At 37.4% G+C, this 26,428-nt stretch overlaps 1 protein-coding gene across 1 annotated transcript in view; it reads left to right on the top strand.

The window, feature by feature from the left end:
- The window catches only part of NSUN3 (NOP2/Sun RNA methyltransferase family member 3), a 55,376-nt gene that overhangs the window by 5,177 nt on the left and 23,771 nt on the right, over window positions 1-26,428 (top strand). Inside the window, exons 3-5 of the mRNA XM_012801565.2 lie at window positions 6,029-6,372; window positions 16,106-16,260; window positions 17,022-17,143. Coding sequence (XP_012657019.1) covers window positions 6,029-6,372; window positions 16,106-16,260; window positions 17,022-17,143 — 621 coding nt within the window. The remainder of the gene's footprint in view (window positions 1-6,028; window positions 6,373-16,105; window positions 16,261-17,021; window positions 17,144-26,428) is intronic.

The following is a 26,428-nucleotide window of genomic DNA, read 5'->3' on the forward strand; positions in this document are numbered from 1 at the left end:
GGGGCTACTCATTCTCTTCTTAACCTGCCTTTCTCCAATTTTTCGTGGCTCTCTTTCAAAAGAAAAGCACACATTCACCACCCTAGCTTAAAACCTCTCTGTGTTACAGATATCCAACAGGAATGTCAGTGTGAGGGTTTATAAAGTGACTAACAAGTTCTGCCGCGAGTCAGCTGGTTTCCAAGTTTTGTTTTTAGCAAAAGAAAAGGAGGGCTTAGTGGTTAGGGCGCTGGCCACATGCACCGGGGCTGGTGGTTCAAACCCCGCCCAGGGCCTGCTAAACAGCAGTGACAACAACAACAACAAAATAGCTGGGCATTGTGGCAGGCACCTGTGGTCCCAGCTACTTGGGAGACTGAGGCAAGAGAATTGCTTAAGCCCAAGAGTTTGAGGTTGCTGTGAGCTGTGATGCCACAGCACTCATCCAAGGACAATAGTGAAACTTTGTCTAAAAAAATAAATAAAGGAGCCCAATTGAGTTGCTCCATAAAATATTTTCAATGGTAGGCCACTAAGTAATTTGTGGATGTAACTTAGGATTCAAAGAAGTGGAAAACATTACTATAACAAAATAATATTTAATTTTCATCTACTTCTTTAAGTGAAGGTTTTTCTCATTTTTTATAAAAACACAAAATAGGCATAAAGTTGATGTTGAACCTTGACTTACTCAAGTTAGAAGCAAATAGTCCTCTTGCTTTGGCCTTCCAGAGTGCTGGGATGACAGGTAAGAGCCACCATGCCCAGCCAAGAGATCCATTTCTTATCAATCTTTTTATATTATCAAATCAAATGTATTTATAAGTTGTTTTGGTCAACTTTGTTGTAATATTATTGATCACTGAGCCCAGAAGTTACCATTTTAACACTTAAGAGATTTAAGACCACAGGAAAAATAAATTTAATATATACACGTGTGTATATGTGGGGAGGGCAGAGAAATATGATAGGGTAATAAAAAGATTATCACACACAGAAACATATTAGCATAAAGTTAATTGAAGTAGAATGTAAATAAAGGAAAAGGAACATTACAAAATTTTTATATGTTAAAGAAAAGTCAGTTCACAAATTTTTATATGGATAATGACTGGTATCAAAATCACTCTGATACTTGGTTTCCTCTGAGTATATTTTTAAAAAATAGAGTATATTTTTAAAATGTCACTTTTACAGTATGCTGGAAATTATATCCTTAAACACATGGTGAGGATTTTGATGTTGACTTAACATGTATCAGAGGATACATAAGTTTCTTTCAAAATGTTATCAGTAATCTACTAGCAAAATATTTACAGGTCACTGACCTTGTGGGTCCATGTTCTGCTGGCTACTGATGTACTTGCACCTCTTCTGGCCTTGAAGACCAGTAAATGGAGCAGCTTCAGACTAATTGTGAATCTTTGGAGGAGTTCTAGAGTGCCTCCTGGCCACTGTCTTCTTGAATCTTCTAATAGACACCCCTTCTAGTGCCTGCAGGGCTATTTGCTCATCTCTCAATGCTTTGAACCCAGCAGCCACTGCCCTTGCTTTTACAGGATAGCAGCCCACCAAGGGCAGGCACAGGAAAGTGGTGTGTGTGTGGGGTGGGGAGGAGTGTGGAGCTGAGTGCCGAGTGTGTGCAGAGGGAGCTGGGAGACGCAACTTTGCTTTCTCAGGGCTACTTAGCACCAGCCTGAGCAGCATTAGCAGTCCCTCCATTGCAGCTGCTTCTGTGGCTGGTTATGTCTGCCTCAGGGAGGTCGGGGACACAATGATAGTGTTGGTCCTGGGGTGGAAATTCTCTGCCCCTCTCCCAGGTGTACTACTGGAGTGTCACACTTTGGGAATCATTTTGGTTAGGCTTTAAAGCCAAGCTGGACTGGGCCTGATTGAGAGCAGCCTGAGACCTGGTCTTTATAAAAAAATTTAAAACTTAGCTGGGTGTGGTGGTACACATCCATAGCCTTCATACTCAGGAGGGTGATCCAGAAGATGGTTTCAGCCCCAGAATTGGGGGTTGCAGTGAACTGTGATCATGTCACTGCACTCCAGTGTGGGGTACAGAGTGAGACTTCTATCTCTAAACAAAATAAGTAAGTAAAAATAAAGACAGCCTGACTTTTAATCAGAAACTTCTGCTTTATTAGATAGTTGGATAAGTTGCCAAATCTCTGAAAGCTTTAGTTACTTAAATTCTAAAATGGGAATAATAGCTACTTTGCAAGGATTTTGTGACACTTATATGAGGCTAATTTGCAAAATGAACATTGTAAACATACAATCAGTAACTGGTTAATAACGCTATCAGTATAAAGTGGAGCAGGTGAAGCTCCTTATGGGGAAGTGCGGTGAGAAAGAAAAGATCATTCTAGGCCAGTGGTTCTCAATCTGTGCATTGCGACCCCTTTGTAACAATGAAAATACATTGTGGGGCGGCGCCTGTGGCTCAAAGGAGTAGGGTGTCGGCCCCATATACCGGAGGTGGCAGGTTCAAACCCGACCCTGGCCAAAAACTGCAAGAAAAAAAAAAAGAAAATACATTGCAGCATTAGGAAGGTTGAGAACCACTGTAGCAGAGGGGACAGTTTGTGCTGAAACTAGTAAAAGCTAAAGAAACTTGTTACAGGAAATTCAAATAGCTCAACAGGGCCAGATGTAGATTAGGAAAGATCGGAAATTTTATTTGTTCTAATCAGGCCTTATTTTATCTAGTTGTTAAAGAATGATAGAATAATTTCTGAAGATTTCTGCCTCTCTCTGCCATGTGCACCTGTTTTTAAATCTGATTGAGCTGTCTTCCCTGAAGTTTTGCATTGGCTTCCTATCACTTAAAAGATAAATTCAAAACCTGTAACATATTATATCTAGTCCGTGACTACTAATTTCCCAAATGGACTGTTCTTCCTCATGCCCATGAACCTGTAGCCCTGCTATGGGCTTTGCCTGGAAATTTCCTTTCTCATTTCCTCCTGTGGATAATTTTGACTCATTCTTCGAGATTCAGCATCTCAGATAATATACAGAAATCAGTAGTGTTCCTAAACTAACAGCCTGTTAAACAATGTGCTTAAAAAGGAAACATGCAGGATTAATAGCCTTTACTAAGGGATAGGAAAGAAAATGTTGACTAGATGGAGAAACAAAGTTGTAGTCAGGGTCGGAAAGACCGACTATAATAAAGATGTCCGTTATCTTCAAGTTTAGCGCATTTACTACAATCCTCGTTAAGGTTACTATATTTATATAGTATAAAATAATTTTATATAATAATTTATACTATATGTAGTATAAATAATACTATACTATATAATAATTTATATAATACTTTATACTATATATAGTAGAAATTATAATACTTTATACTATATATAATATAAATATATACTTTATATAGACTTTATATACTATATATAATATAAATATAATACTTTATACTATATATAATATAAATATATAATACTTTATACTATTTTATAAATTATTAATTATTTAATTGTAAAGTTCAGCTGAAAGAATAAACATTATAAACATTATAAGAGAACTGTTAAACTAAACTTTAGTTCTATAGTTTAGCTGAAAGAATAAACATTCAAGAATAGCTTTGAAAATTCTGAAGAAAAAAAGAAGAATGAATAGAGATTCACCCTGTCTGATATTAACCTATTTAAATTGTCTTGCCTTTTGTTAGCTATTAGCTAAGGGGCGGGCACAAGCCAGTCCAGTGTATATAATTAAGTTATATTTCTGACCATTTCTCTGTTACACATGACTGCCAGCACTGGATAGATGTCATCCAGTTTGGAGGGCGAGAGTAGGATGAACCACCATAGAATTTACAACAGTGGCATTCAAATAGCTCCTTTTGGGGTCCGTTTTAAAGCAATAGTTCTCAAACGTGGTCTTGGACATCAGCAGCATTGGTACCACCTGAAAACCTGTGAGACATGCAGATTTCGGGCCCCACCTCAGACCTACTGAATCAGAAACTCTAGGGCCCAGCAGTCTTTTTTATAGACCCTTGACATGTACTCAAGTTTCTGACTAAGAAAGAGGTTATTTTCCTCCAAAATAGCTAAAATGGATATGCCTGGCTCCTGTGAGATTCCCTGCATAGAGTAAGAGACAGTGGAAGTAGAAAATAATTTCACATATTAGTCCTAAATTGGAATTCACATGGCACACTTCCAGTCACAGGTGTTACATTTCAATCCAGCCATTTCTCACATAGGCAACTCCAGGGTGAGTAGCAGCTGGAATTTATTTAATTGACCATGGTTAATGAGGCTCCCAAATAACTCAGCTAGAAAGGTCAGCTAGTAAATAAGTTCAATATTTCCTGCTGTATCATCTGTCAGTTGATGTGAGCTTGTGATTGTCAAGAGAATCAAATTTGGGAAGGCGGAATACAAATTTAGGAAGATAAAGCCGTTGGGGGGAAAGCTTGCACCATCAATCCTTAAGTGGTTTTTAAATCATCTTTGGTTTTGTATCATCTGAGCCACTCATCGCCTCATTAACTCCATTACTGTAGAGCTCACTGTAGTTAGTTCCCGTAACTTTTACTTTCATCAGAAGAAAACACTCATTCCCTCTAACACCCTTTTATGATAGCATTGTTCCCCCCAATATTCATTGTCTCTGCTTTTAAATATTATCTCTAAGAAAAACACTTCCTTGTGCAAAGAGTGAAGGACAAAAATCCACTGGACAGATTTAGAGGTAGGGGAAGTCATGCCATGTTAGTTTGGCAAGATAGTCTGCAGGGAAGGCCTAGGCCGAGCCGAGGCTGGGCCATACCTCTCTGGTACAGAATTTATGATCAAAATTAATTTTTAAAAAGCCATGATGAACAAAATGCCAATATTTTGAATAAAGACAGGATCATAACTGCTGGTTGAGCCGTATCAGAGCCTCATGAGGCAAAATAAAAAGTCAGGAATACAGCTCGACGCCCATAGCACAGTGGTTACAGCGCCAGCCACATACACCAAAGTTAGTAGGTTCAAACCTGGCCACGGCTAGCTAAAACAACAATGACAACTGCAGCAAAAAATAGCTCGAGGTTCTGGTGGGTACCTTTAGTCCCAGCTACTTGGGAGGCTGAGGCAAGAGAATTGCTTAAGCCCAAGAGTTTGAAGTTGCTTTGAGCTGTGACACCATGGCACTCTACCAAGGGCAACCTAGTGGGACTCTGTCTCAAAAAAAAAGGAAAGTCAGGAATCCTGATACCAGATTTCAGGTTCTTGGTCTAGGCAATTCGAAGATTCAATCAATGGACCACAGGATCAGTAGCAAGACAGAATTTATTTACAGAAAAGAATACAAAAACACTAAAGTTTCTGGTAGGGAGAGAAAACCCTAATCAGGAGAGAAAAGCTCTCTCCGTTTCTCTCTTTCCATCTCTCTCCATTTAGCGGTATATATAGGTGCATGGATTCCTTCTATATGAGGCCAGGAAATGAATGGACACAGTCTCTTCACTGGGGCAAGGTGAATGGATGTCCAAATGAATGGACATAGTTCCTTCCGCTGGGGCAAGGTGAATGAATGTACTATTGAATGGACATAGTTCCTTCCTCTGGGGAGAGGTGAATGAATGTACTAATGAATGGACAAAGTCCATTCACAGAACTGAGGCCTAGGAAACTTACATGAAATTGACCTAGGCATAGGAAATGGGGGTTCCCATATTTAATCATAAGTGTAAAGGGAAGGAGACACTCAGCCCAGCGGTTGTCCGGTCCCTTTGGCTACTAGAGCCTCCGGTGAGGGAGGGAGGCTCCCAGCCCTCGCCTGCGCTCTAGCCCTCTGGTTCCTCTGCTGACTGCCGCTGCACCAACACGGCTAAGGCTGAGGCGGCAGGTCCTCCAGCCCAGCTCGTCTGAGCTGGCTGGGGCACCACCTGTCCTGTATCATACCGATCCTGTCTCTAAAAAATCACACGTCAGTAAAGTATAAAACTAGGGCCACATTTATCTGATTAATAATACAAAATTGTATGGATGACCGTAAGATTAATATTCCTTTATTTTTTTTTTATTTCTAGGGATATACTAACGTCTCCATCATGCTGGCAATATGCTGTCCTTCTTAACCAATTCAATTATCCTTTTAAACTGGAACAGGATCTACAGTCAAAGGGTTATCGCACACTCTTTCAGGGATCTTCACCCTCCTGTCCTAAATCAATGAAGTGTTACCTTAGCAGAACTCCGGACAGACTGCCTTCAGAAAGACACCAGGTTGGAAACCTGAAAAAATACTATCTTCTCAATGCTGCTTCACTTCTCCCAGTGCTGGCTCTGGAATTGAGGGATGGGGAGAAAGTTCTGGATCTGTGTGCTGCTCCTGGAGGCAAATCCATAGCTCTGCTGCAGTGCGCTTTTCCAGGTAGTGTGCTTTTCATTCAGGATTTGACAACTTTGTAATGTTCATATGTGGGGAGAAACATGTCGTTAAGTTTGCAAAGTATATGGTGAGAAACATAAAAGGTTTCCCAATTTAGGAAGACTGAAAACCCGAACACTGTACGGAAGAATGGAGATTTTAGGTGATGAAATGAGCGTTAATAGCATCTTTTAATGGCTACTAAATAATACTAGCAGGTGATTGGGGCCAAAACCACAACATTTTATGAATACAAATCAGGTAATAAGAATGCTGATAAGCCTGTGACCGAAGTTTTTTAAATTTTATTGTTTACTTTTATGCTTAAGAGTCTTGTACTGGCATTTCTGTCATACTTTTCTGCAACAAAAATGTATACACTTAAAATCATTTTTGTATCATTAGACCATAAGAGTCTAAGGCATTCCTCTCCAGTAGAAATATAATGTGAAGTACATATAGCATTTTATATTTCTGAGTAGTCTCACTAAAAAGACAGAAACAGGTGAAATTTATTTGAATAAATCTTGGTAACCCAATAATTCAAAATATTATTTCAACATGTAATAAAAACAAAAATATTTTAACAAGATAGTTTACATTCTCATTTTCTTGTAAGTCTTCAAAAGTGGTTATTTTATACTTGAAGTACATTCCCATTTGGACTAGCCACCTGTCAAGGGCTCATAGCCACATGTGGGAAGAGGGGGTAGTACCAGGCAATGTAATAAGGTCTTTATCATTATTATTAGTAGTAGTAGTATTAGTAGAGTATAAAAGTGGTATACATTTTTATCAATACAGATATTTACTAAAAGTAAGAGTTGGCATTTTCTGTAAACTTTTTTCCTTAATGAGATGGATGGGACTTTTTCCTAAAAACAATTCAGGTTTTCCTGGATGAATATTATTTATTACTAAATGACGCAGCTTTCTACATCAATTCTGTCTGGGATTTGTTAGCTGGTTTTGTTTTTCTGAGATGAAAAGGCTTTTATTTATATAGATAAGAAGATGGAAGTGGTGGGGATTATTTTTTACTGGTTCTTTGAACTAACTCCTTATAGCCCCATATCACATACAGATCTTCCTCATAATCCATTTTTGATTTTGTTGAAAGCAAAGAATTTGAACCATCTAAATTACCAAAGGCAGTGCTGTCTTATTAGCTTAATTCACTTTCTCAGCCAAGGCACCACTGTGTTGAACTGCTCTCGTTTTGATGTTCTGGAGGTTTCTACACCTTGACACATTTCATTATGATAAGACTCTAGGTGTGTGGGAAACTTGCTTTTCATTTATGAAATTGTTGAAGGGCCATGTGAAAGGAGATGCCCCAGTCAAGGTGTTCCTTTCCTTTAGGAAGCTGATGTTCTGAAAATTGATTCCTTTGAAGCCTGCCCGTCTCTTAGAAAGTTGTTCCATGTCCCCCTTAGAAGGTTGTTATATATCCCCTGGACATGCATATCCCAGTTTGAAGGATGCTAATTTATATTTTTCTTTGAGAGCATTTCCTGTTGAAATAGATTAACAATTTTTTATAAGAAATGTGAATCCAGTTGTACTAGGCATTGGTACAAATATATCAGTTAGCTGTATATTTAGGAGAAAATATACTCTATGTTTAGAATTCTGGTTAAGATTTTGTTGATCACCTCAAAAGAGGTTATTTTATAAGGTTACTTATTATTTATCATTAGAGCTGAAGTTTTGTGGAATTGTGTGTTATAAAGGAATATTTTGTTTTGACTTCTCTTCAGTGTTCTTAGGCAACATTCTTATATTGACTGTCAGCAGGCTTATACGCATTAATTCTGGGTGTGTAATCTTTACTATTATAGAAAGTGGAATAGGAGTGTCAAATTTGGTTACCATTTTGAAGAAAGGGCATTTTAATCCAAAATTATCCTCATTAGTAGGCTATAAATATTTTATACGTTTATGGTAGCGAAGTTGATTTGATTAGGAACCTAAAGTCAAACTGATGTATTTTGGGAGTCTGAAGTGGAGAAGAATCTTCCTGTTCTTCTATCAAGGGCAGTGAACTACAGGCAGTGTTCCAAAGTAGCTTTTCATCTAAGTAGGACTAATGATAATGATTTGCTAAGAAGTACAGATGTCTTCATGCTGATGCTTAGAGCCCAAATTAGGTTAGCTACAGTGCTTGAATTTGGAATGCAGAAGCAATGCTAATCAAAGCTTTTATAAGCAAAACTTAAAATGATGGCTGCACTAAATGTACATTTATACACCAGATTTCTTTAGATCAGTATTGGTCTTTATTTGGGGCCAAGAGGCTCACAGCTTTGAATGATTAAAAAGCTCATGCTTTAGTATAAAAAATTAGTCTAGTTTTAGTCAAGCTGCTCTTACCTGTTGGCACAGCGATGGACACATTTCTTGTCAATACAGTCTTTATAATGTTCTGGTCTTGACAGAAACGAGCAAACAATTCTGTTTCTAAACAGAAAAACATTAGCATATTAACTAAGGATGACCCAGCTTGGTGGAGTTGCTTTAATACAACTTTCTTGATGAAGTCTGTGTCCCTCCAGGCATTAAAACCTCTTTGATGTCAATGTTAACTTTTTGATACCTGGTTAGCTTTGGGGGCAAATAAGATTAGAAAGACTTCTTTCTTGGTTGAATTGCTTTGCCTGCCTTCCTGCTCCTTCATATCGGTAGTCTCTTTTGCAAACTCTACAGGTGCCACTTTTCTCCTTCTTTTCCCCTTTCCATCCTTCATATTATACCTCAGGAATAGGGTGACCAGATTTTAACATCGGTAAGGTGGGACAATAAGGCCAGAGGGGCCAGGCAGGGCAGGGCCTGACAACAATGCAAACTTTGATAAGCAGTTCTCGATAATCACTTCTCAGCAATTATTTGTTATTATTACAGTTTAACATTATAAAATTAACAAAAATAATATAAAACTCATATTCTGGTGAAATAGCCACATGGCGGCCGAAAACTGTATATTCGCTTCTTGTTCCTGCCCGTTAGTGCATTCTTTCCAAAAATCGGGACTTTTTAAAAATGCCACGGGACATGGGACAAACTGTTGAAAAGCAGGACTGTCCCACCAAAAGCGGGACGTCTGGTCACCCTACTCAGGAATCAACTTTCCTGAAAAGCCTTCCCTGAACTCTCTGCATTTAGGTGCGTCTTCTTTGTGGTAATAATAAAAATAATAACCATTTTGGAATACATTGTATGTACTAATTACAGTGTTAATTACATTGTATCAATATGGGCTTTTCACATGTTTTTAGTAGTCTTTGCTTCCCACGTAGTCCTAGGGCTCCGAGGAACACTGTGACACTCACTGCTGACCATTATCTCATTTAGCTCTGCGGTGAATTCAGTATTATTATTCCCATTTTAAAGGTGAACCTGAGACATAGACAGTTAACTAAACAGCCTGAGGTAGGTAGCAGAATCGGGATCTGAACTCAAGTTTTATTGTTGTGCTATTGATTCTATTCCCCAATCTTCCAGTGATACTCACCTGCTGACTTGTCTAGACGAGCCTTTTTTTTTTTTTTTTTTTTTTTTTTGAGACCAAGCCTCAAGCTGTCCCCCTGGGTAGAGTGCTATGGCATCACAGCTCACAGTAACCTCCAACTCCTTGGCTCAAGCGAGTCTCCTGCCTCAGCCTTCCAAGTAGCTGGGACTACAGTCACCCGCCACAGTGCCTGGCTGGTTTTTTTGGTTGCAGTCAACGTTGTTTGGCGGCCCTAGCTGGATTTGAACCCGCAACCCTAGGTGTATGTGGCTGGCGACTTAGCCATTTAAGCCACAGGCACTGAAGCTAGAAGAGTCTTTTAGACAAGTCTCTGTTGGTCTTCTTGAGCACAGAGCAGGTTCTTATTTTTCTTTGTATCTATAGCAACTAGCACTCTGCTTATTCCATAATAAATGCTTTAATAAACCAGAATCTTAAAGTGGTTGTACTCTTAAGTGCATTTTAATCTAATGTTAGCTAAGTTTTAAGAACTTCATTATTGCCATTTTGTTCTTTTGGGAATTTATAACACTGCTTCTGAGTAGCTCAAAGAATCTTACCATTTGCCTTCTCAGCACCTTTAGTATGTAAGACAGTATCATTACCCTAGTTTTGACATTGAGAGGAATGTATTGCTAATGGAAAAACCCCAAACTCTGTAAAATAATTTAAAGTGGTTCATTCTGGGCCGATGTATGTGGGTATGGCCTGGGAAGCCACATCCAAGAAGTGTTGACCATGTGGTTCCTGAGGCATTGGGTTACAGTTTGGTTTTAAATGTTTCAGAGAGACAGAAATTGCAGATAAAAACATAAATCAATAAATGGAAGGTGTATTCAACCTGAAAAAGTGAGACATCTGGAAGTGGGGAGGAGACTTACAGGTTATAGATGGGTTAAAGATTTTTGACTTGCAATTGCTAAAAGAAATAAAGCTTTGCCTAAAGGCTTGGGATATTCTAAAATAAGGTAGTCTGTTAATCAGAGACAAGCCCCAACATAAGACATCCATTAAGCAAATTCATGACCTGCAAGTGTTATTTTGTATCTTATTATCACAGAATCTGCTTTATCAATCTTATGATAATCTCCTTTAAAATTGCTATTGGTTAATTGTTGTATCACAACTCCAAAAGGGAGGAGGTGTAATGAAGCGTGTCAGACCTTTCTTCCTTTCATGGCCAGGAGCTCAGTTGTCAGGTTTTTCTGGTGTCCCCGTTAAGAGAGGGGCTATTCAGTTGGCAGGTTGTGAAGGTGGGGTAGGATTTTATTTTGGGTCACAGTAGAAAACAGTTATAATTATAACTTATGGCTCAGAAGAACTATAAATAAGGCAAAAGTTTTTTCGAAATTAGGTATTTAACTAAAATAAATGAATAAATGAAACTACCAGTTTCGTTTTCTTCCTGCGGATCAAAGACTGCCACGCGCAGATGCTAAAGCCTCAGTGAGTTTTTTAGGAATTAGTTAAATTTACCTCCTTTCCTACTTTGATGAAGCAAATATCAAGTTGATTATTTTTGACAACATAAGCATAAAATTAATCATCTCAAGTAGTGTCAGTATATAAATGAAACTTGCATTGTGACACTTTATATTGTATATTTTTAAAAGTTTAAGCAACCTAAGACCATTTCAAATGAAATCTACATCTAAGCAAACAATAATACAGCATAAAGCCATAGTTCAGCTGGGAGCTATTTTAAAATGCTGAATTGAGAATCTTGATTAAAGCTATAATTTAATGAAAAGCTGCCATGATTTTCAGTGGTAGTTCTTTAAACATGCTTTATTATAATACATACATCATCAAGTTATCCACATTTAGTATGCACATACTGTGTATAAGGTATTGGATGGGAGATCCGGAGTTGAGGGACAGAGAAATGATAAAGACATCCATTTCCTGAGATATGGCAGACTAGGTACCCTAACACCCCACCCTGAAAACAACTTAAAATGTGGGACGATATTAAAGAAAGCCAAAATCTGTTAAAAATGCACCAATAATTTTTATTTTTTTAGTGAGAGAAAAGAAATTACAAATTTTGGGGCCTATGGGGAGAATTACAGAGTGATTACCTAATATCCCAATGGGGCCCAGAAGTTTATATACCTGTGTCAGGGAACATGGCTTAGTTTTAGAAAGTATGTCTCAGAGCATGAGTCTGGAGTGGTTCTTCAACTCAGATTGGACAACTATCTGAATTTCAAGGAATAGTGATTGGGTTGTTTCAACAGCTTCAAAGTTCCTTTCTTCATGTTGAGTCCTTTCACCAGGCTGCTCACAGCATCCAGTTATTTATTTATTATTGTTTCAGGTTCATTTTAGGGTACAGAATTAGGTTACAATGTTTGCATTTGTTAGGTAGAGTCTCTCTTTGTGTGTATGTGTGTGTGTCTTTATTTTTATTTTACAAAGAACCAAGTTACAGTGATTGTATTTGTTAGTTAAAGCCCCTCTTATAATTTTGTCCTGCTCCCACCCTAAAATTCTGCCCATTAAGTGGAAACACACCCATCTCCATTCGTCCTCCCTTCTCCCCACTCCCTCATTCCCCCAACCCCCACCTTGAATTGAATTGAGTTTTTCTCTTATGTGGAGGTGTATTAGATTGTCTGCTGGCTTCATGTTAGTATCAAGTACATTGGATTCTTGCTTCTCCATTCTTGTGATACTTTACTAAGAAGAATGTGTTCCAACTCCAGGTTAATAAAAAAGATGTAAAGTCTCTATCTTTTATATGGTTGAGTAGTATTCCATGGGGGTCCTCAAACTTTTTAAACAGGGGGCCAGTTCACTGTCCCTCAGACTGTTAGAGGGCTGGACTGCGGGCCCCGGCACAAGTCAGCTGCTAAGCAGGACAGGCAGCGGCAGCAAAAACACCCAGCGGGCTGGATAAATGTCCTCAGCGGCCGCAGATTGAGGATGCTTGGTACCACACCTTGTTAATCCATTCCTGGGTTGGTGGATATTTAGTTTATTTCCACATTTTGACAATTGTAAATTGAGCTGCAATAAACAGTCTAATGCAAATGTCCTCATAGTAAAATGATTTTTTTTGTTCTGGGTAGATGCCTAGTAATGGGATTGGGGGATTAAATGGGACGTTTAATTTGAGTTCTTTGAGGATTCTCCATACTTAACTTCCAAAGAGGCTATATTCATTTTCAGTCCCACCAGTGGTGTGACAGTGTTCCCTTCTCTCCACATCCATGCCAACATCTGCAGCTTTGAGACTTTGTGATGTGGGCTATTCTCACAGGAGTTACGTGATATCTCAGGGTGATTTTGATTTGCATAAAATCCATCAACAATCTTTAAATACGTAGTGACCATAATCAGAGAAATAGTGGAAACCTTGAAGGCAAATAAACCCTAGAGATCTAATAGAGATGTGCTTTGAGTCTTCCTGAGTTCAGTGATTCTTACAACTAAGCGTGTCCCTGTGGGACCCTGAAGCTGTGCCTATGGAGTTGTTAGAAAGGTTGGTTTCTGTTGTACATGAGACTTTTATGCCAGGATGGATCCTGCACCTAACCCAATGTCAGTCTCATCTTGCACCTGAATCATTACCTGTGTGAACTGTGCAAGGTGTGAGAGGGAAGAATGGTTCACCCTGCCCTCTAGAAAGCTGTGTTTCCTTGTCTTTCTGTGTCTGGTGATACTGAATGTGGTCTGTGCAAGTCTAAATAATGTTTAGTTGAATCAGATGTGAAGATGGTTGAGAAAACCACTTTCTATAAGACAAAAACCCTAGAAATTATAAAAGCGTAATATGATTGGCTATAAAAAACTTGTGAATAGTTCGGCGCCTGTAGCTCAATTGCTAGGGCACTGGCCACATACACCGGGCTGGTGGGTTTGAACCCAGCTGGGCCTGCCAAACAACAATGACAACTACAACAACAACAACAACAGAAATAGCCGGGCACTGTGGTAGGCGCCTGTAGTCCCAGCTACTTGGGAGGCTGAGGCAAGAGAATCACTTATGCCCCAGAGTTTAAGGTTGCTGCAAACTGTGATGCCAGGGTGACAGCTTGAGACTCTGTCTCAAAGAAAAAAAAAAGTTGTGAAACTTTTCAAAAGATATAAATAAATTCAGAAGGCAATTTAGAAAACATTTGCAAATCAGATGGCAGATAAAGTTTTAATGTTTATAATGTGAAACTATCTTACTAGTTAATAAGAAGAACACAATGAGAAAAAATAGGCAAAGGATGAAATAGGCTGGTGACAGAGAAGCCAAATCAAAAGGCCATCGGGAAAATAAAAGGTGTTCAATAGTGTTAGCGATCAGGAAATGCCGCTTGCAGCCTCACAGCCCATACTGTACTAACAACACTTACATGCGGGGTTTGTGGAGGGGTAGTATTTAATAACACTAAAAATTCCTCTACTCAAACCTGTCCACTGCGGAGGTACTGTCTCAAAACAAGAAAAGCACACCATGTAAGGACAGCTGCTTGTTGAGTGTTGTATCAGTGACAACAGAACAGTGATCACACAACAATAGAGAAATAGTTGAATACAGGATAATAGGTCTGTTCCATGTACTATTTAGCGATGTTCAAAAATCATTCCTATCTCTGCCAGTTGTCTTGGGGGTATTTCCTTTGAAGTATTGATGTATATGGAGAATAAAGAGACAGAGAAATGTATGTGATATAATTCTGTGTGTTCATGAATATATATTAGGTTAGTAACGTGGGTTACTTTTCATGGGCAGTTGGTGGAGGAGGAAAGAAAACTGACACTGCCAAAAATATGATTTAATTCCATTTACTTAAAATTTTATGTGTGGGTATATGTAGAAAGAAATATAGTATGATTATCAAAATGGTAAGTGATGGTTATCTGAGAACAGTGGGTTTCAGGTAATTTTTAATGTTCTGCCTTTGTACTTTTATGCATTTAAAAATATTCTTGCATATTTATGTTTAATGCATACAGGATATATATTTAAAATATATATTTAAACAAAGGAAAAACAAAATCACTATTTCACTAAGAAGAGAATTCCTTGCTGAATGCCCCCTATACTGAGAAGCAGCCTACAGTATTGCTTAAAGAGTGGATGCAGCTCTGGAACTAAGTTGGATTACCTGCTGTGTGAAGCTGGGCCAGGGACCTAACCTCTCGTGGCCCCAAGTTTTCTTCATCATTAAAACAGAAATAATAACATTATATATCTACAAATAGGTTTGTTAAGATTAAATGTGTTACTTCATATAAAGTGCTTAGAACAATGCCTACCACATAATGAGTATTTAAGAATTGTTAGTATTTCTTACAAGCAAATTTTAATACTATTTCTGCAGTACTATGCTAGTATGTCACTAAAGTTATCACATTTAATCTTAACAGCCAATCTGTAAAGTAGCTAGGTACAATTCCTAGAAAACTGAGACCTGTGAAGAACTAAGTGATTTCTCCCGCGTCCCAGCTAATAATTTAAATCTATATCTTTCTTACTGTAGAGCACACTGCTATTTCCCACATACTACTTTACCTTCCTTGATTTAAAATGAAGATGTGCAGTATTGTTTACTCTTAAGATTAAGTTAATACTTTAGGGAGAGACCTGTGTCTGAAGTATTGGTTGTGTAGCATATCTTTACAAATATATGTATCTTCATGAATTAATAATCCTATGTAGTCTTCACCTCCAAAATTAAACTTGACTGAGTAAATGCTGAGAGCTTCTGAGAGAATGTGTACACATGACTGTGGCATATGTTTTATATAGTGTGTGTAAAAACATACATACATATTTCTGTGGTTTTTTTTATGTTGTTGTTGTTTTTAGAGACAGAGTCTTACTATGTCACCCTCGGTAGAGTACTGTGGCATCACAGCTCACAGCAACCTCAAACTCTTAGGCTTAAATGATTTTCTTCCCTTATCCTCCCATGTAGCTGGGACTACAGGTGCCCACCGCAACGCCTAGCTATTTTTTGTTGCAGTTGTCATTGTTGTTTAGGTGTCCTGGGCCGGGTTTGAACCCGCCAGCCTCAGTGTATGTGGCTATCACCATAACCACTGTGCTCCAGGCACTGAGCCCATATGTCTGTTTTTAAAGCATAAGATAATTACGATGTTTGCCTCTGAGTCCTATTTCTGCATAATTATGATGAATTGATTACTTTACAAAATTTATTTGCTGAAAAGTAGAAATTTAACAGTTCTGTTACCTTCATGTGACATTTTTTACTCCTTTATATTTAGGTTATCTCCATTGTAATGAATACGACAGTCAGAGACTGAGGTGGCTGAGGCAGACGTTAGAATCTTTCATCCCACAACCTTTGATAAATGTAATTCAAGTATCTGAATTGGATGGCAGACAAATGGGGGATGCCCAGCCTGAAACCTTTGACAAGGTACTTTTATCACATTGTGAGAACTGATAGACTCCCAGGGATGCCACTATCATGGTGTTTGGCTGTCCTTAGTCTCCTTCTGCTCTCAGACACAGCCTGGTAGAGTTTCTCAGTGCTCCGGGAAATTTTGATAAAGTACACATGGAAGTTCTCATTTGATCATCAGCATGCTTCAAAGGAAGTGGTAACAGTGGGATTGGGATTAGAGAATGTTTTCTATTTCCAGGTACCTCAAGGATGCTCATGAAAAGATCAGGTATTATTTGGTTCAGTGCACACACATGCACTACATTGATTTAATTCAATAACATTTTGTATGAGAATGTGACAGTTGAAGAAAAAGGTCATTTTAGTCAAGCAAAATTGAAATATTCTTAAAATAAATGCTGAGAATTTAAAAATATAGTATGGTTATTTACAATGAGTAACGTGTGTGAAGGTTTTTGCTGCAATGGTCAAGAATATCAAATATCATTAGTAGGCATAAGTAGACTTTAATTCTCCTGTCCTTCCTCCCAAAAAACCCTAACACTGAAAATACATAGGAAATTTTTCGGAAAAGTATTAGTCAAGAAATATAACGATCTTACCTTACCACTAGAATGCTGAAAATATATTAAAAAGAAAAAAACCGTACCCCGGTGTATTTTCATTTGTTATTTGTTTGTTTGTTGTCATGTTTTCCGTAGCCTCTCTGTCTGCTTTGTGCCCAGAACTGCTGTCTGCGCACAGCTACATCATCTATCCTCTCTTCTCTCCAGGTGTTAGTTGATGCCCCCTGTTCAAATGATCGAAGTTGGTTGTTCTCTTCCGATTCTCAGAAAGCAGCCTCTAGGATAAATCAAAGGAAGAATTTGCCTCTTCTACAGTTAGAACTCTTAAGGTGAGGACTGTCAATACAAAATGATGTTTTAATCTCTAATGTTATTTGAATAGGTGTGGCGAAACATGTCCGGTCTCCCAAATGGGGGGCTTCCAGTGTGGGGACAGCAAATGTCCCTCCAAAGGCTGCGCTCAGTAGATTTCCAACCTCTTTCCTTTCAGCTGTCACACTGTAATGCCCAACCCACTCCCCCCAACAAAATGTAGTATTATGTGCATTGTCTTTTTAAAGGCAGAAGCAGTTTTACTGTGGTTTAAACCTTTTTGCTTACTGGGATCATCCCAAGCCTAGGGTTCATCACCTTATTCTTTATCTAACCAGACTTTGAGTAGCCACTCCCCTCTCTTAAGAATGCTTTTGGATTAGGATTTTCTGATAATGTTGTTGATGAATCATCCCCTAGGAAATTGCAGCTAGTTGTTAACACTTATCTTCCCTCTAAGAATTTTCTTGAAGGACCTAGCCACAGAGATGTTTGGTTTCCTTCAGAACAGAGGTATTTGGAGATGTTCTTATTTGGGTGCCAAAAGAAATTTAGTTTATACCCTACTTCTGAGTAATTCCTATTGTTTATTGCAGAAAAAAAATTCTTCAGAATATTTAAAATACAGAAAGTGCATTGTATCCGTTAAGTGTGAATTTACCCACTCCCTTCCCCCCACCTACTGGAATTTGTTTAGTTTTGCTTTCATATTTGCATACAGTCTTGATCATAGTTCTGATTGAGTAGTATTGGGTACATGTCATGTTTGTTTGTTCATTCTTTAGATACTTCACTTAGGAGGATGGTTTCCAATTCCATCCAGAAGTACTAGGTCATCATTTTTTATGGCTGAGTAGTATTCCATGGACCGTGGTGTACATATGCTACATTTTATTAATCCATTCATGCATTGTAGACACTTGGATTGTTTCACATCTTTGAGATTGTGAATTGTACTGCTATAAATATTTGAGTGCAAGTGTCTTTATGATGAAATGACCTTTTCTCTTTTGGGTAAATACCTGGTAGTGAAATTGCTAGATCACATGGTAGGTCTACTTTTAGTTCTCTGAGATATGTCCTTGATAATTTCCATAGAGGTTGTACTAGTTTGCAGTCCCACCAACAGTGTATGAGTGTTCCTTTCCCTCCTCATCCATGCCAGAGTCTGTTGCTTTGGGACTTTTTGATATGAGCCACTGGAGTTAGATGGTACCTCGGTGTGCTTTTGATTTGCATTTCCTTGATGATTAGCGATGTTGAGCATTTTTTTCATATGTTCATTGGCCATTAGTATTATCTCATCTGAAAAGTTTCTGTTCATTCTTTTGCTTACATTTTAGGGGGGGTTGTTTAATCTTTTCTTGTTGATTTGCTTAAATTCTTTGTAGAGTCTGGTTATCAGCCTTGAAATGGATAGATAGTGTGCAAATATTTTCTCTCATTCTATAGGTTGTCTTTATGCTCTATTGATTGTGTTCTTGGCTATGTAGAAACTTTTTAATTTGATCAGGTCTCATTTATTTATTTTGTTGTTACTATGATTGCTTTTGGGGTTTTCATAAATGTTTTGCCATGGCTGATATCTGTAAGAGATTTTCCCACATTTTCTTTTAGAATTTTCAGTTTCATGTCTTAGGTTTAAGTCTGTTATTTACTGTGAATTAATTTTTCTGAGTGGAGAGAGGTGCAGATCCTGTTTCAGTCTTCTACATGTGGCTATCCAGTTTTCCCAGCATCATTTATTGAATAAAAATTCTTTTCCTCCGTGTATGTTTTTGTCTGATCAAAACATTGTTAAATATTAGATAGGAATATGGGGATGGTTTTATATCTGGTTTTCTGTTCTCAGGTCTAGGTCTCTATTTTTATGCCAGTACCATACTGTTTTGGTTGCAGTAGCTTTGTAGTATATTCTAAAGTCTGACAAAGTTATGCTTCCAAACTTGTTCTCATCATGTAAGTTTACACTGGGGTCTTTTCTGATTCCATATAAAGGATAGAACTATTTTTTCTGGTCCTGTGAAAAATGGGGGTATTTTAATGGGGATTGCATTGAATCTGTAAATCACTTTGGGTAATACAGACACTTTAACAATGTTGATTCTCCTAATGAATTATTCCTACTAATCTGGGCCTTGCCACTGTTATCCCATATACCTTATACAGATAATACATTTTGTGATGGCTCATTAGCATTGTTGTGAGTAAGCAACCAGGTTTCCTGACGTTATTTTTTTTTTCTCTATCTTATGAAAAATCTCCACTTGACTTCTTTTTCTTCTTGTTTATTACTAGGCTTTCTGTGTTATATTCTATCTACTGTTTGTTTCTTTCATTTTGTCTCAATTCATTGTATTTTATCTTCTGTCTTGTTTATTCTTTCAAACTTGTTCTTATTAAAGTTACTAAAAACCTGTTAGCTGATGAATGGATATTTTTCCAAGTTAATTTTACCTGATTTATTTTAAATATGTATTTGATAGGATTTTATTTATTTATTTTTGGGGCAAAGTGTAACTCTGTCCTCTGGGCAAAAGTGCAGTGACCTCATCATAGCTCACTGCAACCTCAACCTCTTGGGCTCAAGCGGTTCTACTGTCTTAGCCTTCTAAGTAATTGGGCCTACCAGCATGTGTCACCGTGCTCAGCTATTTTTTTTCTATTTTTCTGTAGAGACAGAGTCTTGCTTTTTCTGAGGCTGGTCTCAAACTCATGACCTTAACCAATCCTCAGGCCATGACCTCCCAATGTGTTAGTATTACAGGCTTGAGCCACTGTGCCTGGCTTTAAAAATTTACATTTAATCATATGAGTAATACATGAAAATATTTTCATTGTAAAAAACAAATCAAATAACACAAATGAAGTTACCTATCCTAATACAGGTTTCTTAATAGAGTTAACTATTAGACTTAAGTTTGGTATATACTCTTTCAAATTTCTTTCTGTACCTTTTCTTACAACTGTATATGCCTAGAGAAATAAATTTAAAACTGAATGCTATTATTTCGTGTATATTGTTCTATAACTTGCTCTTTTTTATACTAAATATTTCTCAGTCTTTCCCATGTAGATATACTTGTTCTCTTTAAGTTCTGTGAAATATTCAAGAAGATCAGTCTATTATATTCTCTTTAATCCTCTAGTTTTTGATATTTACAATTCTTTCTTTTTTAAAATTTTCCTTTTTTTTTTCTACTTTTATGAACCACCCTTAATTTGTCTCATTGGACAGGTACATTCATATCTTTCTTGACTAAATATTGAGAAGTAGAATTGAGTATCAAACACTTTAATAGTTGTGCTGAACTATATAAAAACAAAAAGGCTGTACCAGTTTATGTACTCTGCTTCACTTGGCTTTGTTGACTGCTTGCTCCCACTTAAAATATTCTTTTCCCTTGACAATTAGGATCATAGGTTTTCCTCCTACATCTTTGGCTAATCCTTCTTCATATTTTTCTTTATTTGCTCTTGATTAGTACTGATATTTGTGCTTTTCTCTATCTAATGGCTTCAGCTGATGTAAAATGCTTTCTCCCAAATGTGTGTCTAAGCTCAGATCTTTCTCCTTAGCCTCACACCTATATACACATATTCAATTATCTATTAAAAATTCTAGACACATAAAACACAACTAATCAAGATAAGACTCAAAATTTCTAATGCTCCCCTAATTTCTCCACAAAAAGCAAAACAAAAAATCAAAACAGAAGCCCTGCTAGCTTCTTGCTTCTTCTCCCTTTTTATTCTTAGTAAATACCACACCACCAGGCCTACCTCAGAAATCCATCTTCACCTTCCCTCCTTCTCATCTATCCAATCAATTGCTAAGATGTCTCAGTTGTACTTGTTTCATATCTCTCAAGTCCATCCAATTCTCTCCTTCCTTGATAGCCTAACCTAAGCCACCAGCATTGGTCACCAAAATGATTTCAACTGGCTCCTGTCCTCCAATGTTGAACTCTACTACTTGACTGTCCACAGTGAAGTCAAAGTGATGCATATAAAGTGTAAATCTCGTCATTATCCTTGTGGAAATCCTGCAGCAGTTCCCCATTACAGGCAACATTTCACTCACTCACTGTAACAGTCAAGTCCTCTAGTGATCTGGCCCCTCCTTACTTTCTAGCCTCATTGTCTCAGGACTCTCACATCATTGTGTTCCAACTGAGTAGTTTCTCAAACGCTCCGTACAGTGTCTCGTTTCTGAGGCTGGTGCATTTCTCATTCCTATTTTTTGAGATGTCTTCTTCTAATTTATCTTCCCCCTTTTTTTTGCTAACTCTTGGTTCTTCAGGAATCAGCTCTGACATCTCCTTATTGAAGTCTTACCTGACTCCTTAGGGCTGGAAAGGATATTCCCCTCGTGTCTTTACCTTCTTTTAAAAATATATTTATTGTCAGTTCCTCTACTAAACATTTGCCTAATGATTTTCTCTCTCTTCAACAAGACTGCAAGCCCCATGGGAGCAGGGATTGTCTAATTGTTTTTATTCTCACTACATAATTTAACGCCTGGCATGGAGAAGGGGCTCAGTAAATAATTGTTTAAAAACAGTAAATTACAAGGGCTGAGTATTTAGAATTTACTGCTGTAATTAAATTGGTAGCAAAGTTAATCTGACAAAAATAATGATATAATCATTATTGTGCTGCATGGTAATTAGGCATAAATGTAAAGCAATCTACATAATTTATTTTGATTAGTATTGCTTTTACATAGCCAAAGCATGGCTTTAGTTTTAGTTTATTTTTTTCTTCATTTAAATAAATATTCCTCAACATTATACATCTTTTTCAGTCATTGTCACAAAGATCATGCACACACATAAACCTCACATAGACATCTGCTTGTGCCTTAACAACTAAGGTTCTTCCTTAGTGGCCACTCTTCTCTTTCATCATCTTATTGCCCAAAGGAGTGGCTTTAGTACCACATCACTTTAGTAGCAAATTGACAGGGCACAAACTAGCATCTCAATCACAATGAATATAGTTTTCATGTAATCATATGTGAAAGACCATCACCCCAGCTGTCTCCTTTTCCAAAGTAGCTGCTCTACAGCCCTGCCTCTGCTGCCTGGTCTATCTGAGAGATTTTGGAGTGACTTGAATCAGCTGAAATTCCGAGTCCCTAGACTGTGTGATTATGATGATAAAGGGGAGAAGCTAGGGCACCCAAAGCTGTAGGCACAGAAAAATCTGATTCCTGACATCTACAAGTCTTGGGGTTAAAAAGATAAGAGAAAAAAATGATAATGCCAGACATAACCTCTTTTTTATCTCCTGCCCTTAACTTCAAGAAATGAAAAAAAGCAAAAAGACTGTAGTAACTTTGTCATCAGGAATAGCTCTATTATATCACTATATCTCTTACAGAGAAGTTTCTCTTTATCTGCCAATCCTCCTCACCTAGTGATTGCCTTACTTTCTTTTTTAAAAAGGCAATCCTTTTTATCCCACAATATGAGATAAAAGGTTTTAAATGCAAACATGCAAGAGAATAAGTATATTGATGTATACAAATTTTAGGTATACTCTAAAGGACTGATAGCAGATTCTTATTTGCATTTGCAAAAAGCAATTAGAATACAAGGAAATACTGTTTGGCCTGACATTATGGACACAGGATGACATTCAGAGGGGGGAAAAGGAGTGAAAAGATTAGTCAAGATTAAATAAGAGAAACTTTTTGATTATACTGTTTTGTCAAAGACTAGACTTGTGTCTACATTGGTCTGTTGACAGATATAATGCTCAAAGGTTATTTATACACAATGGAATACTATACAGCAAGTGTGTCCACCCCACAGCCCACAGGCCATGTGGGGCCCAGGATGGCTAGGAATGCAGCCCAACACAAAATTGGAAACTTATTTAAAACATAAGATACTTTTGTGATTATTTTTATGGAACTTATTTACACGGCTCTCTCAAGTATAAATTTTGTAGATGATGTTGTGTCATAATGTCACATAAAATCATACATACCCTCTTGCTATTTGTACACATTTGCAGCTTCAGTTTCACAGTGTTGTGTGGCTTCCAGTGTCTGACCTTCCCAGCACACACAGTTGAAGTGACACCATCACACGTTACATGTGCTTGTGGTGACTTGGTGAGGCAGTAATTATCAGTAATATTTCAACCTACCATTGCAATGTTAGGTGTTTCATGCTATTTAGAAGTCAGGTAAGTGTTCTAATCTGATCATTAAGGGTACTTCCATACCTCGGCGGTGCCTCACACATGGTTTATGCTTTACCGTCATCCCTTGCCTCACTCATTAGCAGCCGAGATGTGAAAGAGCCCAAACCTTGCTTTCTATTTTCCTGTCAATTAATTTTCATAATAAAAGTAAATATAATCCCTTATCTATTATTATTTTTTAATCCCAACATGGCTTCTACAGCATCTCAAAATCAAAGAGAACCTCTCCAAAAGAAAAATTACAGGTGAAGGAAGATTCTTCAGTGAAAAACGGACAGATGACTACTTTTTTGTTGAGGCAAATAGTTAGTGCTCTGCTTAACTTATAGAGAATTTGTGCAGATTTTCAGAGATTATAATTTGAAAAGGCATTATAAGCAAAAATGGGCTTGCCAAACTCAATGCCCATATAGGATTGTGTAATAAGGACAAAACAACAAAACTGAAACAAGTTTTTCTTCTCAACTAATAGTTTTTTTTAAAAGTTACAAGTGAGAATCATATGGTGTTTGTTTTTTAATTTTTTTATGTGAATTATATTTATAGATTTATATATATTGAAACAGCCTTGAGACCCTGGGTGATCAGAACACTTAAGAAAATTGATATAGAAGGGACATTTCTTAAACTGATAAAGGCCATCTACAGCAAACCCACAGCCAATATCATATTGAATGGAGTTAAATTGAAATCATTTTGACTCAGATCAGGAACCAGGCAAGGTTGCCCATTGTCTCCACTGCTTTTTAACATTGTAATGGAAGTCTTAGCCATGGCTATCAGGGAAGAAAAGGCAATCAAGGGTATCCATATAGGGTCAGAAGAGATCAAACTTTCACTCTTCACAGATGATATGATTGTATATCTGGAAAACACCAGGGATTCTACTACAAAACTCTTAGAAGTGATCAAGGAATACAGCAGCATCTCAGGTTGCAAAATCAACACTCATGAATTGGTAGCCTTTATATATACCAAAAATAGTCAAGCTGAACAAAACAGTCAAGAACTATTCCATTCATAGTAGTGCCAAAGAAGATGAAATATTTGGGAGTTTACCTAACAAAGGACATGAAATATCTCTATAAAGAGAACTATGAAACTCTAAGAAAAGAAATAGCTAAAGATATTAACAAATGGAAAAACATACCATGCTCATGGCTGGAAGAATCAACATTGTTAAAGTGTCCATACTACCCAAAGCAATATATAATTTTAATGCAATCCCTATTAAAGCCCCACTGTTATACTTTAAAGATCTCAAAAAATAATACTTCATTTTATATGAAATCAGAAAAAAACCTCAAATAGCCAAGACGTTACTCAGAAGTAAAAACAAAGCAGGAGGAATCATGCTACCAGACCACAGACTATACTATAAATCGATAGTGATCAAAACAGCATGGTACTGGCACAAAAACAGAGAGGTAGATGCATGGAACCAAATAGAGAACCAAGAGATGAACCCAGCTACTTACTGTTACCTGATCTTTGACAAGTCAGTTAAAAACCTTGAGTGGGGAATAGATTCCCTATTTAACAAATGGTGCTGGGTGAACTGGCTGGTGACCTGTAGAAGATTGAAACTGGACCCACACTTTTGGTCCAGCCAAGAACACAATAAGTAAAGCAAGCAGACAGCCCTCAGAATGGGAGAAGATATTTGCAGGTTATGTCTCCGACAAAGGTTTAATAACCAGAATCCACAGAGAACTCAAACGTATTAGCAAGAAAAGAACAAGTGATCCCATCTCAGTGTGGGCAAGGAACTTGAAGAGAAACTTCTCTGAAGAAGATAGGCACAAGGCCTACAGACACATGAAAAAATGCTCATCATCCTTAATCATCAGAGAATGCAAATCAAAACTACTTTGAAATATCATCTAACTCCAGTAAGATTAGCCCACATCACAAAATCCCAAAACCAGAGATGCTGACGTGGATTTGGAGAAAAGGGAACACTTCTACATTGCTGGTGGGAGTGCAAACTAATACATTCCTTTTGGAAAGATGTTTGGAGAACACTTAGAGAACTAAAAATAGACCTACCATTCGATCCTACAATTCCTCTACTAGATATATATCTAGAAGACCAAAAATCACATTATAACAAAGATAAATGTACCAGAATGCTTATTGCAGCCTCATTCATAATTGCTAAGTCATGGAAGAAGCCCAAATGCCCATCAACCCACAAATGGATCAATAAATTGTGGCATATGTGCACCATGGAATATTATGCAACCTTAAAGAAAGATGAAGACTTTACCTCTTACATGTTTACATGGATGGAGCTGAAACATATTCTTCTTAGCAAAGTATCTCAAGAATGGAAGAAAAAGCATCCAGTGCTCAGTCTTACCATGAAACCAATTTATATTTATATGTCTTACTATGAAACTAATTTCAGTCTTATTATGTAATAAGACTTCAGTCTTACTATGAAACCAATTTATATTCTTATGAAAGCTATAACCCAATTATAGCCCAATAAGAAGGGGAAAGGGGAGAGGGTGGGGAGGGGAAGAATGGCTGGAGGGAGAATAATTGGTGGGACCACATCTACGGTGCATTTTACAAGGGCACGTGTGAAATTTACTAGGTGTAGAATATAAATGTCTTAACACAATAACTAAGAAAATGCCATGAAGGCTATGTTAACCAGTTTGATGAAAACATTTCAAATTGTATATAAAACCAGCGCACTGTACCCCTTGATTGCATTAATGTACACAGCTATGATTTAACAAAAAAAAAAAAAAAAAAGAGTGAGATGGATTCCACTGTAAAACCTATCATGTGGTAGCATATTTAATAGAAAAAAAATCAAACCCTTTTCCTGATAGTGAGTTTATTAAGCAGTGTGTACAAAGCATGGCAAATATAATTTGCCCCAAAAAGGAGGGGATATTTCCAAAATCAGTTCATCTCATGAGACAGTAGCCAGGCAAGTTGAAGAAATTAGAAAATCTATCAAAACAAGTTTGGAGAGTAAAGCTGCTGATTTTAAATGTTACGATTTGCAATCGATGACAGCACTGATGCCACACATATGGCTCAACTTGCCATTTTTAATAGAGATATTG

Source organism: Otolemur garnettii, unplaced genomic scaffold (genome assembly GCF_000181295.1).
Source record: "Otolemur garnettii isolate 467f Iridium unplaced genomic scaffold, OtoGar3 scaffold00009, whole genome shotgun sequence".
Classification (NCBI taxonomy): Eukaryota; Metazoa; Chordata; class Mammalia; order Primates; family Galagidae; genus Otolemur; species Otolemur garnettii.